General features: G+C 45.1%; 1 protein-coding gene across 1 annotated transcript in view; it reads right to left on the bottom strand.

Moving 5' to 3' along the window:
* The window catches only part of LOC146045736 (uncharacterized), a 70,259-nt gene extending 58,132 nt beyond the window's left edge, over positions 1 to 12,127 (bottom strand). Inside the window, exon 1 of the mRNA XM_083164777.1 lies at positions 11,995 to 12,127. Coding sequence (XP_083020903.1) covers positions 11,995 to 12,009 — 15 coding nt within the window. The 5' untranslated portion in view covers positions 12,010 to 12,127. The remainder of the gene's footprint in view (positions 1 to 11,994) is intronic.
* Positions 12,128 to 14,780: the final 2,653 nt, after the last annotated feature.

Genomic DNA, 14,780 nt, shown 5'->3' with positions numbered 1-14,780 from the left:
CCAATGCGATGCGTTTTGAACTTTAAAAGTTCAAAACGCATGCAATTATCGCAGCGTGTATGGGCACCTTAAGGGCCATAGAGAAGATTCCGGGTTACAAATGTCACCCTGCGGTAGGATACTATTTTTATAGGGGATGTGTTGTAGAGGTGAGGGCAATTCTGTAGGCAACTGGGCATGAAGGCTGACTTTTTCAGTCTTTTGTATATTTTTTGCACTAATCTTGATTTTAATTTACAATATCAACAGGCTGAAAAATTAGTTCCATAAAGAAAAGAAAGGTGGACAGTGAATGCAGAAAATTCAACAAAGAATGGACTCCTAAATATTTCTTTTACCTTGTGGGTGAAAAAGCTGTGTGCTTAATCTGTAAGGAATCTGTGGCAGTATTCAAAGAATATCATTTAAATCGACATTTTGAGACAAAACATGCTTTAAAGCAGGCATGTCCAACCTGCGGCCCTCCAGATGTGCTAAAACTACACATCCCCCTATGCCTTGCCACAATTTGGCTATTAGGGAAGGCTAGAATGATGGCAATGCATGCTGGGATGTGTAGTTTTAGCACATCTGGAGGGCCGCAGGTTGGACATGCCTGCTTTAAAGTACAAAGCGGAGAAAGCCAATGAGATGTTTGCTCGAATGCAAAAAATGTCACTAAATTATCATCTGCACAGGATGGAATTACTAGAGTGAGCTATATAAAAGCACACAAAATCGCCAAAAACAGTAAAACCATTCAATGAATTTATAAAGGAATGTATGGTTGACGCTGCTGCAATATTGTGCCCTGGCAAGAAAAAACAGTTTGAAAACCTAAGCTTGTCACGGCGAACTGTTGTGTGGCGCATCAAGGACATATTCGAGAATACTGAAGTGCAATTAAAAAAAAAAAAAGTCAACAAGATGTCATTTTTTGCATTAGCACTGGATGAAAGTTGTGATGTCAAAGACACAGCCCAGTTGATGATTTTCATACGAGGTATCAATGAAAAATTTGACATTACAGAAGAATTGGCATCAATGCAGCCCATGAAAGATACAACTGGAAAGGATTTATTGGAGGCTGTAAATCAGTGTATGTCCAAAATTGGAGTAGACTGGAAAAAATTGGCTGGTGTGACAACAGATGGAAGCCCCAATCTAACAGGAAAAAATGTTGGATTGCTAAAAAGAATTCAAGACCAAGTCACAGAATAAAATCCAGAACACAAAATTGTCTTTCTACATTACATTATACATCAAGAGGCCCTTTGTAAAAGCATTTTAAAATTAAGCAATGTTGTGGACACTGTTACAAAAGTGGTCAACACTATCCGTGCAAGAGGATTAAATCAATTTACATCTCAAAATCAGAAAGATCATTGGTCTCATCACCTTCCAGATTTGATGCCGATGACGCTCCTTGTGATCTCCAACTTGAGTTTATTGCAATGTGATGCTTTGCCTAAAGAGCAATTCAAATCAGATCCTCTTCCCCGGTTTTATGCCTCTCTCAATGGAAGAAACTTTCCAAAGATAAAGACTCATGCACAGAAGATGCTTGTCCTATGTGGCTCAACCTACATATGCGAACAGGCATTTTCAGTGATGAAATTTAACAAGTCAAAACTCAGATCTTCCATGAATGATGACCACCTTGCAGATGTGCTCCGTATTGCAACAACAGAGATGTTCCCCTTCTCCTCCTCCATTCCGGATCCTTGTACTCCGACAGAGACATATACTGATTTTTTCATAATCAGTGTTAATTTTATTAATCGGTATGTTTTGTAACATGTTTTTTAAAAATATTTGTGATAAAAATATTACAGCATTTTTCGTGATGCATATTGCAGATACAAGATATTTTGTGTGCGGCCCTGGAATATTTACTGGAAGTGTTAAGCGGCCCCCCAGCCAAAATAGTTGCCCACCCCTGCCCTATATGGTTAATAAACTTTATGATAAAGCTAGGGTTACCAACTCATCCCTTTAATCTGGGAAACATTTCTGTGGCTGACTTTCACCTGGTTTTAAACTGCCACACCTCAAGACTCCATTTCACCTGGTTTTAAACTGCCACAGAAACTGTGTAATTAATATGTGTCCCGGATTAAAGGGATGAGTTGGTAACCCTAAATAAAGCAAAGAAATCATTACATTCCGTGGAAGAAACCAGGCAGGGTGATGCTGATGATGTCACAGACAGCCTTTGTGATGTCACAGCAGGAGTGAAAGAAAAGGCCCTGCTTGGGACAGGACAATCACTCATTGGATGAGAGTGAGCAGTGTTGGTAGCTATAACCTGTTTTAGCTGTATACACGTGTTTTCTCATTGCTTTAAATTCAAGTTAATTCTTGGAACATTTACAGAAAATGTGGCGTAGCTGTATAAACGCATTTTCTCAGTTCTTTAAATTTAAGGTTACTCCTAAACCGGTTACTCCTAAACCGGCTACTCCTAAACTGGTTACTCTTAGACCTCCACATAAAATGTGGCTGCCTCATTTTGGGCTGACACAACAACACAGACTCAATATTCTGCAGGGCCACGGTCTGACTTTCAGCGCTGTTGAAGCTGCTCAGCAAATACTGCGCCAGCAATTTGATGTACAGGGACTGCAACCTTTTATGAAAGGTGCGTATGGCTCCTTTGATGCCGTCTCTGGGCTTGCAGTACAATTACACCCAAATACAGATATCCGCCACTGCTTTATGTCTTGTTTTCGTAATGGACAGATAGAAGTTGCAGACAGTGCTACATGGTGGCTTACCCCCATGGCTAGCAGACAACTGAAAGATCTCTATGGGGCTGTCGTTCCAAATGACACATTGAAAAAAATCAAACTCCTGGATGTGGAGAAACAGGACCCATACTCAGAAGACTGTGGAGTATTTGCTATAGCGAATGCTGTAGAGTTGCTCTTCACCGGGGACATACCCATCTACAGATACAGCCGTCTATTCATGAGGCTACATCTCGTACAGTGCCTGGAGGATGGAGAGTTCACACCTTTTCCAAAAATCAGGAAAAGAAGACGACAAGAAGAGTATGGAAGTAATAAGCGAGTGAGACTCAATCCGGCTCTTACTAACACTATCGAAGAAACTGAAAAAGTGAGACCACCTCCAAAAACCTGTAGAAGAAGATGCGTCATTCAGTAAGGACATAATAAATGGAGTAACCTGATGTGGCAGTTATTAGCTGCAGCTCCACATCAAATCCCACGTGGCATCATATTATAGAACTGAGCAAAAGGAAAAAACTGGGGATTAGGGCTACTGGCGACACCCCAAAAACAAAAACGACACACAGCAGCCACCTCATGGGTGTGTTGGAAGAGCTGCTAAGCTGCTAATTATTATTTCAATGTTGTCAGTTACATCAAACTCATTGGCATATATTCAATGCCGTGGGCGAGCGGTGACTGCTAGCAGGACTTTTTGCTCGCAGTCACCGCTCACCCTGTCAGTATTCAACTGACCCCCCCTCATTCGCAAATTCCCCCTCGCTCGAATTTGCGAATGTGCCTCCAAAAGCTGCGAGAATTGAGGCTAATTACAGCGAGTTTGCTGCACTAGCCTCGGCTCTCGCAGTTTAGGGGAATCCTCGCCGTTCTGTGACGGCGAGGATTCCCCTGGAACGTTGCATAGTGCCAGCGGCCGGCGCGGGGGTTAAACTGCGAGGATCACTGGTTTTCTGTGATCCTCGCAGTTTAACCCCCTCGCCGGCCGCTCGCACCGGCATTGAATACCTGCCATTGATAACTTAATAACATGAAGAGATAAACCCTGGGTACTTTAGCTAGTAAACAAATAATAAATTATATTAACATTGGATGCTAGTCGCTGCCTGTGACCTTATCATTTTCAGTGACCTTAATTATCCCAACCTTAACTAAAATTGCAATCTTTATCTTGCAACTGGTATTTTTCCTTCTCTGCTCAAACATGCCATGAATACTCCCATTCTGAAGACCCTAAAGCCCCCAAACACTAGCCCGAGTTGTCCTAAGGAGATTTACCTGCCAGTACCTGCACATGTGTGTGCCAGCGGTGCTTCACCGCTGGCACACACCTACGGATCTGACCCAACACATCATAGGTGCTAAAAAAAACCTGCAATGTGCCGCTGATGGGTCTGATCTGATAGACCAGAGGTGGGCAACAGCACTGATGCTCAGGGCTGGCCCGCCGCACTGACCTCTATTAGTATGACAAGCGGCACGACTAGTATTAGCCGCTTGTCATTTAATCTGCATTTTTTAGAGTCACGTAAGCAGACAGCTGATAGCGGCAGCCAGAATGAGGCTTGGAACCCCGGAAGTCCAGAGCGCAGTGCGGGGCAGGGGGATGACATCAGAGGAAGGAGCCGGAAGAGACGGTGTCCTCCGGCTGGCATCCCTTCGATGCGGCACGGTGCCTCTATGACAGAAGGGGAGATACAGGCCTGGAGGCCGTGGGTAAGTGTTTGCGGGCGGGACTTCACCGGATGGGGGTGTTTCTTTTCTTGTGTAGTGCACAGTATAAATTTTGATCACAGTGTGTGTAGCGTTGTCCATCTGTATTTTGAAGCACCTATCTTTATACACTTTAGAATCCATCCAGCTGCTAATGTCACATCAGCAATAAAACACTAGTGGCCCAGTGCAATGGTCTTACGGTGCCACACACAATGATTTTTTTTTTGGCCAATCAATCAGCCATGAAACGACCGCAATCAGATGCGCGCTCCCGTGGATATTTTGTTACTTCTTCTGATCTTACATGCAGCATGAAACATCAGAAGATTTAGCAAAAAAATTGACAGGAATGCACAGCGGATTCTGAAGGCCCATACACACACACTGGGCAACTTTGAGCTGAAAGTCGCTCAAAACAGCATGTTTGAGCGGCTTTCAGCTCAAATCCGCACAGTGTGTATGCCTCGGCGATGAGCGCTGCTGCGTGTTTCTGCATCATCTCCGGGAAAGCTGCTCATCTGCTGGTATTACCAGCAGATGAGCGGCATTGAGGTCGGCTTTGCATAGCACTTCGCTATGCAAAGCCGTCCTCCCCCCTGCCATCAGTGCCGGGCAGGAGGAAAGCCACTCAGTGTGTATGCACGGAGCGGCTTTCCCCCCCCAGCGATGAACGCAATCATCGCTGTCCATACGGGTTGGGATAATTCGTCAGAATGATTCTAGGTCTACAGTCATTAGGTCGACCCCACTAGGTCGACTGGCAGGAAGGTCGACCTGACTTAAGGTCGACATGGGCCAAGGTCGACATGACTTAAGGTCGAATTTGCATAAAGGTCGACATGAGGAAGGTCGACTGGTCATAAGGTCGACATGGGTTTTTCACTGTTTTTTGATCCGAATGTCGACACAGTCGACATGGACACAGTTGGCAATGAGAATCGGACCCTCGCATCGCTCGCTTCGCTCGCTATGCTTCGGGCACGGTGCCTCGCTGCGCTCGGCACACTATTTTATTCTCCCACCACGCCCTAGTGGATGCTAGGGCATGAAATACCGCCTGTCGGCACATGTCGGCTCAAAAAACAGTGAAAAACCCATGTCGACCTTATGACCAGTCGACCTTCCTCATGTCGACCTTTATGCAAATTCGACCTTAAGTCATGTCGACCTTGGCCCATGTCGACCTTAAGTCAGGTCGACCTTCCTGCCAGTCGACCTAGTGGGGTCGACCTAATGACTGTAGACCTAAATGCATTCTGACGAATGACCGCATCCCGTCCATACACGCTGGGCATAGTCACTCAGTGTGTATGTAGATAAATCTTTTGTCAAAATGTGCTCTTGCTTAAAATCTTTTGTCCAGAACAAAAGAGTTTAAGGGAAATGTATGCACACATCTGAAGATCGCAGATCAGTGTGTGTGCACCTTTATTGTGCTGCTGAGCTCACCAGTACATTCTTTTTATCTGAGAACGTACCAAACTGTTACTCTAAAGTTCCTGCTATTGCTCAGATACATTTATTTTGTTTTTGCAGCCTTAAAGGATGGCCTGTTTCGGCCGATTATTGTCGATTATCGGTAAAAATCGGCCGATATATCAGACGATCGATCGGAAATCGGACAATCGGGCAAAAAATCGTTCTAGTGTGTGGGGGCCTTTACAATGAAAGTTCCGCTGGTTATATGTTGTGGGCATAGGCGAATCTAGAATTATGGTAATGGGTGGTCCCAGACCTAGACATAACAGCAGGGAGACCTATGCCGCGCGGCAAAAGGGGGCGTGGCCTCATGGGAAGGAGGTGTGGCATTACAAAAAGGGGTGTGGCATTACACTTTAGACCAGGCATGTCCAACGTTGGCCCTCCAGATGTTTTGAAACTACACATCCCAGCATGCTTTGCCACAGTTTTGCTATTAGAGAATACTAAAACTATTGCAAAGCAGGCTGGGATGTGTAGTTTCAAAACATCTGGAGGGCCAACGTTGGACATGCCTGCTTTAGACCATACACAGTAATGCCCATTACACATTTTAGCAAACTCCGTAATACCCATTACACATAAAGCCACATGCCAATTACACATAAGGCCACACACCATAATGCCCATTACACATTGTGCCACACATCATGATGCCCATTACATACTATATAACAAACCGTAATGCCCATTACATATTTGCCACATAAGTGCTGCTTACCTACGTGCTCATTGCTAGGGGGTTCTTGCTTGATGGCACCATAGTACCCATTACACATGATGCCGCACACCATAGTACTGATTACACATGATGCCACACACCATAGTACCCATTACACATGATGCCGCACACCATAGTACCCATTACACATGATGCTGCGCACCATGATGCTGCACACATAATGTCCCTTACACATGATGCTGCACACATGATGCCGCTTACACATGATGCTGCACACCGTAATGCCCCTTACACATTAAGCCACACATTATGCGTAATGCCCCTACATACTGCCACTTGTCCCTTAAGCAATGCCCCCAAAAGTGCCAATTACTGTAAATTTTTATATGAGCCTTCGCTGCTGCTGCAGGGAGAGATGGAGAGCAGTGCAGCTGCTTCTATGGGGAGAGGAGCAGAGCGCAGCGCAGAGCACGCTCCCACTCCCCTCCTGGTGTCCCCTCTAGCCGAGTGGACATTTGAAATATTGTGCGCACTGTTGTTGTGCATGACGTCGGGGGAGCACGCCGGGCGCCGGCACCACATGATTAAATAATACCCCTTTCACAACAGAAAATGCAGAGATTTACCCGGGAATATGGTCCCAGGATCATGCAGGGACATTCCCAGGCTGACCCCTTATACACCAGCCTAGTCCCTGCATTTTCTGGTGTGAGGGGGAGAGACAACCACTCCCCTCTCCCTACCCCCCTTTAACAAACCAGCTATATCTTCGGAACCAACTGACCCATTTACATGAGAACAGTATCATATTGAAGAACTTTTGAGATGGCTTCAAATGATTTTGGTCCCGTGAAACTGGGCTGTTTGGTTCCAGAGAAATCTGCCCTCAAAGAACATAAACAGTCATGAAATTACATTTAAGAAATGGAAAAAAAAAACGGTTTAACCTCAATATCCCTGGAACCAATTAACCCATATGGATCCAGCCTGGTATCAGATTGAAAGCCCAGCGATTTGGGTTCGACTGAGATCAACCTCGAGCTTCAGTGATGCCGAAGGGGGAACTGGCAGCGGTTGAACTGGGTGGGGGTCGGAATTAGCGGGTCCCATGTTATCCTATAGGGAAAATGTTCCAGCTTTGCCTGTCCGTATCTCTGGTTCCCAGGGGGCTAGAGACACAGGGGTGGGCTCGTTGGAAAGCCCCATCCCTCAGCTACAAAATGGGCTAATGGGTGGTCCTGTGCACCCCCGGACCACCCCCTAGATTCGCCTATGATCATAACCTGGCGGCAGCGGCGGGGGTCCCTGCAGTGAATAATAAATAACAAGTTCTATCCGGCGGCGCGGGAAGTGCTTCTATTTTGAAAACACTGGCCGCACGCTGATTCAGCCAATCAGCGTGCGGCCAGTGTTTCTTCAAAATAGAAGCACTTCCCGCGCCGCCAGATAGAGCTTGTTATTTATTATTCACTGCAGGGACCGCCGCCGCCAGGTACACAAAGCGTCGCAGGACAGGTACCCGCGCGGGCTCCGCCTCCTGTCAGATTCCGGAATAGACACCCCTTCCTCCCCAGAAGGCGCAACAGGTACCCCCCCACACACACACACACACACCATGGCACTGGGGCGCCCCCACCCCGACTCGCCTGGGGCGCTCCGGTGCCTTGCGCCGGCCCTGTGAGAACCGCTGATGTAGAGGATATAGAGGAAGGAGAGGGATGTTGGGCTTAGTACAATAATAATGGGGGCATCAGCTGCTTGCAAAAGATTGATAAAGGCCCATACACACTAGAAAATTATCTTCCCAATCTGGCTGGTTGGAATGAAAATCTGGATAGTTTTGGGAGCAAATGACAATTGACTATTTGCTCCTAAACATGGAAAACAGCCAAAAATTGGTCATACACACTAGAAGATATGAAAGAAAAAAAGATATTAGCGAACAATTTCCCTTGAGCTAATCATGAAAGATATTGTGCATCCACACTGAACGATGGGTGCATGAGCAATATTGGCCTGCATGTCCTGAAGATGTCAATATCTTTACAATGAGCAGGGGGTTGCATTGTTAAAGATATTAGGCATACACACTAGAAGTGATTGCAATCAATATCTTTCAGAAGACCTTTTCTGAACGAGATTGATGCCAATATCTTCTAGTGTGTATGGTCCTTTATGCAGGTGACCGCTTTTGTTCCCAGAAATGTCCAGATTTTCATTCCAACCAGCCAGACTGGAAAGATAATCTTCTAGTGTGTATGGGCCTTAATTGGATGCAAGACTTGACTAACTTCAGAATTAAACTTAATTAAAGTCACTCGTCATAGTCCAAGACAATCTCATATGGGTCAATTGCCATAAGAAAAAATGTCTACGTAGATTAATAAATTCTGAGCAATGCAGAATAAACGCAGTTAGCAGTGCATCAAGCAATGCATCTCTGTCCTAAAGCTTCATACACACTAGACAAGAAATTGAAAGATATATTTTAATTTCTTGTCTAGTGTGTACACTTGATATGGTTAACAATGCCTGCTCCCCGCATCGTTAATGACCCCTCTTATCTGCTAAACATGCAGCTCAACTTTGGCTACATAGTAAACAACCTGCATGTTCCGGGGGTCCCGGTGACCCCACTACATACCTCCCAAAAGAACTCTCTTCAGGAGGAAGAAAATGCTCTGTTCCTGGACTTCTCTGGTAATGTATGATTGCCGTCACCTGTGGTGAAACATCTTTCCTATCAATTACCTAGCTCCCCACATGTGATGGCAATCATACATTACCAGGGAAGTCCAGGAACAGAGCATTTTCTCCCTCATGGTGAGGGGTCAGGTAGGCAAGCATGTGCTTAAGAAATGTCCCATTTACTGCCAGTGTAGAGGTTTCCAGGCAGTCAGGAGGCTTGTTGTATCAAAAAAGATTCACCCGTGGGTGAAAGAAAGTGGGCGCCAGTAAAATGGGGTGCTTTGACCAGCTGCTCACACAGAGGGGGAGGTCAATCCCCTAACAACAAAGCATAAATTAAAAAAGATAATATGTGAAGCGCATTAAGAAAACTAGTCAACTGGGTATCACATTAATGTACAATTATTTAATTATATAAAATACTTATTAAATAGCATATATGATGCCTAGGCAATATTTAGCATAAAATCATTGATTAAATTGCTTTGAAATAATTTCTAAAAGTTACTTTTATCCCTATTATTGCGCTAATTATTATTGAAAAAGCTCATACCTGAGCGAAACGCGTTAGAGGATCCGGCACCCCTGGGGATCAGGACACACTCGTTTTGAAAGTCCATTTGCTATTTCCACGTTTACGCTCCATCACTTGTCTATAACCATAGACGCACGGAACGAACCCCCTCCAACACACAGACTGGTACAATCACCTCGGACAGTGGAGCAGCTGGTGAGGGACGCGGACCTGTTTGCCTTACAGGTATCCGCAAGTTGCTGGAAGTGAGACCACTACACGCCGCATGTGAGAGACGCGGCTGATCCGGACAGATAACATACCGCTGGACTCAGAGTGGTCTCTTTCCCGGCACCGCATCTCCCAGCGACGTGCAGGTAGTAGAAAGGAGGGCAGTGGAATCTACACGGAATAGCCCACCCGTCTCCCTGCACTGCTCCCATTCAACACATGCACATTTCAAGTGGAGTCCGTGAGTATAATTCTGTGTGGAGGCTTCACTTGTTTATCTACTAAATAGCCACAATGGCACTTGGATATTAAATCCATTCCAACCCACCAGTGGACATCTTTCCCTCATATATAAAATTGGAGGAGAACCATCCCGGGGTCCATTTTTTTCAAATATATATTTTTTATTTGATTTCTATATTATTCAGACTTTTTATTAAAAATCAAAACTATCATCTTTTAAGATCAGTCATATAGATTTACAGGTGGCCACCTGATATATAAGAGCGGAATTCATGAGGATATATGCATTTATTTTACATTGGTAACATTATTAAACTATATTAATTCTGATTTTGTTATAAGCAGCTTGGTAATTATTATTTTTTCATTCATTATATTAACTTTAAATAAAAAAACAACTTTTTAAAATATTGTGTGTAGTGTTGATTCAGCCACCTGTGCACCTTGTTGATAATTAGCGCAATAATAGGGATAAAAGTAACCTTGGTCTGTGGATGGTGTTCTGCTTAGGCAGGAAAAAAACCTTCCAATTAGGTGTGATTACACAGTCACACCACCCTTTTTGCAGCTTGACGGTACATAAACATTCTTAAATTTAAATTGTTTTTTTATTGATTTTGTACGTACACAGCGCCTAATATTGGAGGGCAACCTCAAAATAATTTCTAAAAGTTGACAGATTTGGGAAAGAAAATGTAATTCAAGATATACTTATAGCAGTCCCGCTTGTTCCTAATTATGCTTCCTTGATGGAAATGCGTAATGGCCAATTGTAGCGTCCTTAGTTAGAGGTACTGGATGAGTAGGGTGTCATGAACCTGACTGGGTGAGTGGCCTTGTTGGATTGAGGCTCTCCTCTTTGCTGGTGTCCCAAAAATAAGCAGGTAGTGGTATCCCAATTGATGATATCCAGATGAACCAAACAGACTGGGGGTGAATGGTCAAGGTGGAAGCTGGTCCAAGGCGGGTGAATTAAGAATGTCCCCAAAGCTCTGTCAATAGCCCTGGTAGGTTTGTCCTGCCCCAGCAAAACCCACCACTCAAGGAGTTATGGTCCATACACACTGAGCGATTATGCCCAGCGTGTATGGTGCAAGATGATGGGGAAAATAGCTGGACTGAAAAATGCTCAATACATGCACACTGAGCGTTTTTTCCCCGGGGGTGGACAGCTGCCCATAGCAGGACGCTATGGAAAGCCATCCACTCCCTCGCTCATCTTCTGGTAAACCAGCAGATGAGCAGCGGCCGGCAGCGATGATGCGGGAGTGAGCAGCAGCGCTCACTGCTGCCCTGTACACACTGGGCACGAGAAACTAAGCGGCTTTCACATGAAAGTCCCCCAGTGACTACAGGGCTTTAAAGTTGGGAGGTATGATGAAGACCCTGCTACAAAACAAAGGAGGGTGAGTTTTGGTTACAGTTATACACTTCTCTATTAAAGCCAGTCAGGGATAAACATGCAATTGACCCACAGTCCTCCTTCTGCGACATACAGCAGCATTACGCCGTGCAGTACACGTGCAGACACGGCAAACATCAGACACACTCAGCCTATGATAGTACTGCAGTTATATGAGCACAACACACTTTTATGTGATTACTAACATAAGAAGAACGTTACTTTACCGCTATCATCCGAAGGGGTGTGTGAGAAAATCCATAGTTCAGATAGTAAATAATGACGGCCTTATATATATACCATGACTCACCATCTGCTGTGCCATGTCTGGTGCTGTCTCTGTGACTTGTCCCAGCCACAGTATCTGCTTACTGGGATTTATGCACTCTTATGACAGCAGCTTATAAAACATTACACGTATGTCCCAGATTGTGTGTGTGTGTCAGAGATCAAATTCCATACACAATAAATTAATGGGAAATGTGGCCCTTGTGTATTCTGGCATTTCTCTTAGTATTAGTAATAGTAGGCAAAGGGCAGAATTCTGTGAAGTTTCATAAAATTACTCCTGAAGGAGGGGGTTGGGGCAACCTTACCCAGGACAGGGTAAGGTTGCCCCAACCACCACAATAGCATGTGTACACACATTCTCCCCAAACCCCACTACCACAATGGAATGTGTACATGTGCCCCCCACCCCCCACTACCACAATAGCATGATGCCCCCCCCCCCCCACAATGTATGAAACATCTTTAATAGTTGTACTGTGCAACATTAAGAAACATTTACTCCCATCATTTTATAAAAGGATACACTGTGGTAGTGGGTGTTTGTGTCATACAGTATACATGTACAGTATAAAGATAGACAGCACCTTTTGTTTGTACTTGTGTCTAATCAATGGGTCATACGATCCTCATTAGTATAATTAGACATTGGTTCCCCCAGCACACTCAGTATTAACCCCTCCCTTGCATGCACCTGAATAGTATTACTGAACTAATTTGAGCATCTACCACTATCTGTATGCTCATTAGTATAATGCTGTACGCAAGCCCTCAGCTGCTCCAGTCAAGTGACTCTGATGTCCTGACAGTTTATGCGCTGTATATTACTGCAGCATGTTCCTGTATAGGCCCATGATCTGCCAGTGGCTCTCACCGGTGTTAAAACTGGTGGATGGTGAGCCCAGGTGCTAAAATATAATTTGGGGCCCTCTACTCCACCCCAACCCAAGTTCACAATATGCAACACGGCAGTGGGTGACAGGAGCGGCAGTGGGCTCAGCAGTCCTCAGGGGCCCCGATGCACTGCACCTGCTGCACCAATGGTAGTACTGCCCCTGACGCTCACAGATTTAAAACCATACAAAAGGGCTCATGCTTGATCCATTTTGTAGGAGGCAATAGAGAAATGATAGACAGAATCGGATTGGCTGCTATGGTAACATCACCTCTTTTTAGAAGCTTTAGTAAATATACCCCTAAGTGTTTTCTATAGGCCAATAGGTTTTTTTTTTTATACTGGTGTGTGTGTGTGTGTGTGTGTCCCACTCCCCATGGGAACCAATATGTTTTTGTTTTTTTACTTTTTACTATTGGAGATAATGGGGTATATTCAATGTTTGGGGCAAGTGGCAGCGAGTGGGGTTTGTATGGCAAGGATGGGCTTTTATTTATTGAGGAAAAGCCATTCTCGCCATCCAGCCCCATCGTTGGCCACATTCTATGTTCCTGGGGGGGGGGGAATCCTCGCCTTCAGAGGGCGCAAGGATTCCCCGGAACGGCGAGGTTCGCCGCTAATGAAGGGACCCGCTGCATACAGCAGCCAGTCCTGCCGTTTTGACGGCCGTATTTGCCATTTCCACCTCGCCTAAGGGAATAGGCGAGGTGGAAACGGCGAGTGAGTGGGGACCGTTGAATACGGACAGCATGCTATCGGTGCCGCCCCCCCCCTCTGCATTGAATATACCCCAATGTGTATGTGTATAATTTGGGCCTAGTGACATAAGCTTGCTTCAGATGCCATGGCTCTGTGCTACACCTCTGTGCCCAACCACACTTCTTTCCCTCCCGACAGCCATAATCCTGGCTCATTTTCCGGTTTGCCCGACAGCAAATCGGCAGGCGGGATTCAATGTCCGCCTGCAGATGGTCGAAAAGGGGGAGTGTCCGCATAAACAGCCGTGGATGGTCCATATGCGGCTGGTATAGTGCCAATCCACGGGCATTATCGGCAGAAAGGACCAGACGGGCTCATTCTGCCGTGATGCCCCTTTAATGCTGTCGGTAAAGACAGCATTAAATAGGGCTCCGCCGCTATTTCCCCCGTCGGAAATAGAGGCACAGGATTGCATACCACCTTATGTCTCATATCCTACCTGCATGGACTATTAAGATGAATGGGCCAAATGTATTAAGCCTTAACAAGTGACAAAGTGGAGAGTGACGAAGAGCGATAACGGAGCAGCCAATGAACTGTCATTTCTCAAACATGGCCTGTTAGAAGCTGATTGGCTGGTACTTTATCACTTTTTAAGGCTGTACCTTTAGCTATTGCAGGCATGCCCTCCAGCTGTTGTGAAACGCCACAGTTTTGCTACTGGGGAAAGCTAGAACTATGGCAAGGCATGATGGGACTTGTAGTTTCACAACAGCTGGAGGGCCATAGTTTGGGCATGCCTGAGCAATTGTATGTTATAATCCCTTCCTTTAGAATGTAAGCTCTCATAGCCAGAGTCTGCTACTATGCATATCATGTCGCTCCCAGGTAGGTAGGCACACACACATTATTATTATTATTTAACAACAGTTATGTATGTAGCACACACATATTCTGCAGTGCTTTGAACATTCACACCAGTCCCTGCCCCAGTGGAACTAACAATCTATATTCCCTACCACATGTACACGCACACAGACATTCTAGCTTTAATTTTGTTGGGATTTAATTAACCTCCCAGTATATTTTTGGAATGTACATACGGTATATACACCATGGCACGCACTACACCATCTGTTCAGGCACATACATAACAGATTGCTGTATCAAGCGTCTACTGTAGAACAGTTTGATTTGAAATAATAGATCTTCAG

This window comes from Crinia signifera, chromosome 11 (assembly GCF_055691185.1).
Source record: "Crinia signifera chromosome 11, ASM5569118v1, whole genome shotgun sequence".
In the NCBI taxonomy this organism is placed as follows: Eukaryota; Metazoa; Chordata; class Amphibia; order Anura; family Myobatrachidae; genus Crinia; species Crinia signifera.
This window is presented reverse-complemented; position numbering and strand designations above follow the sequence as displayed.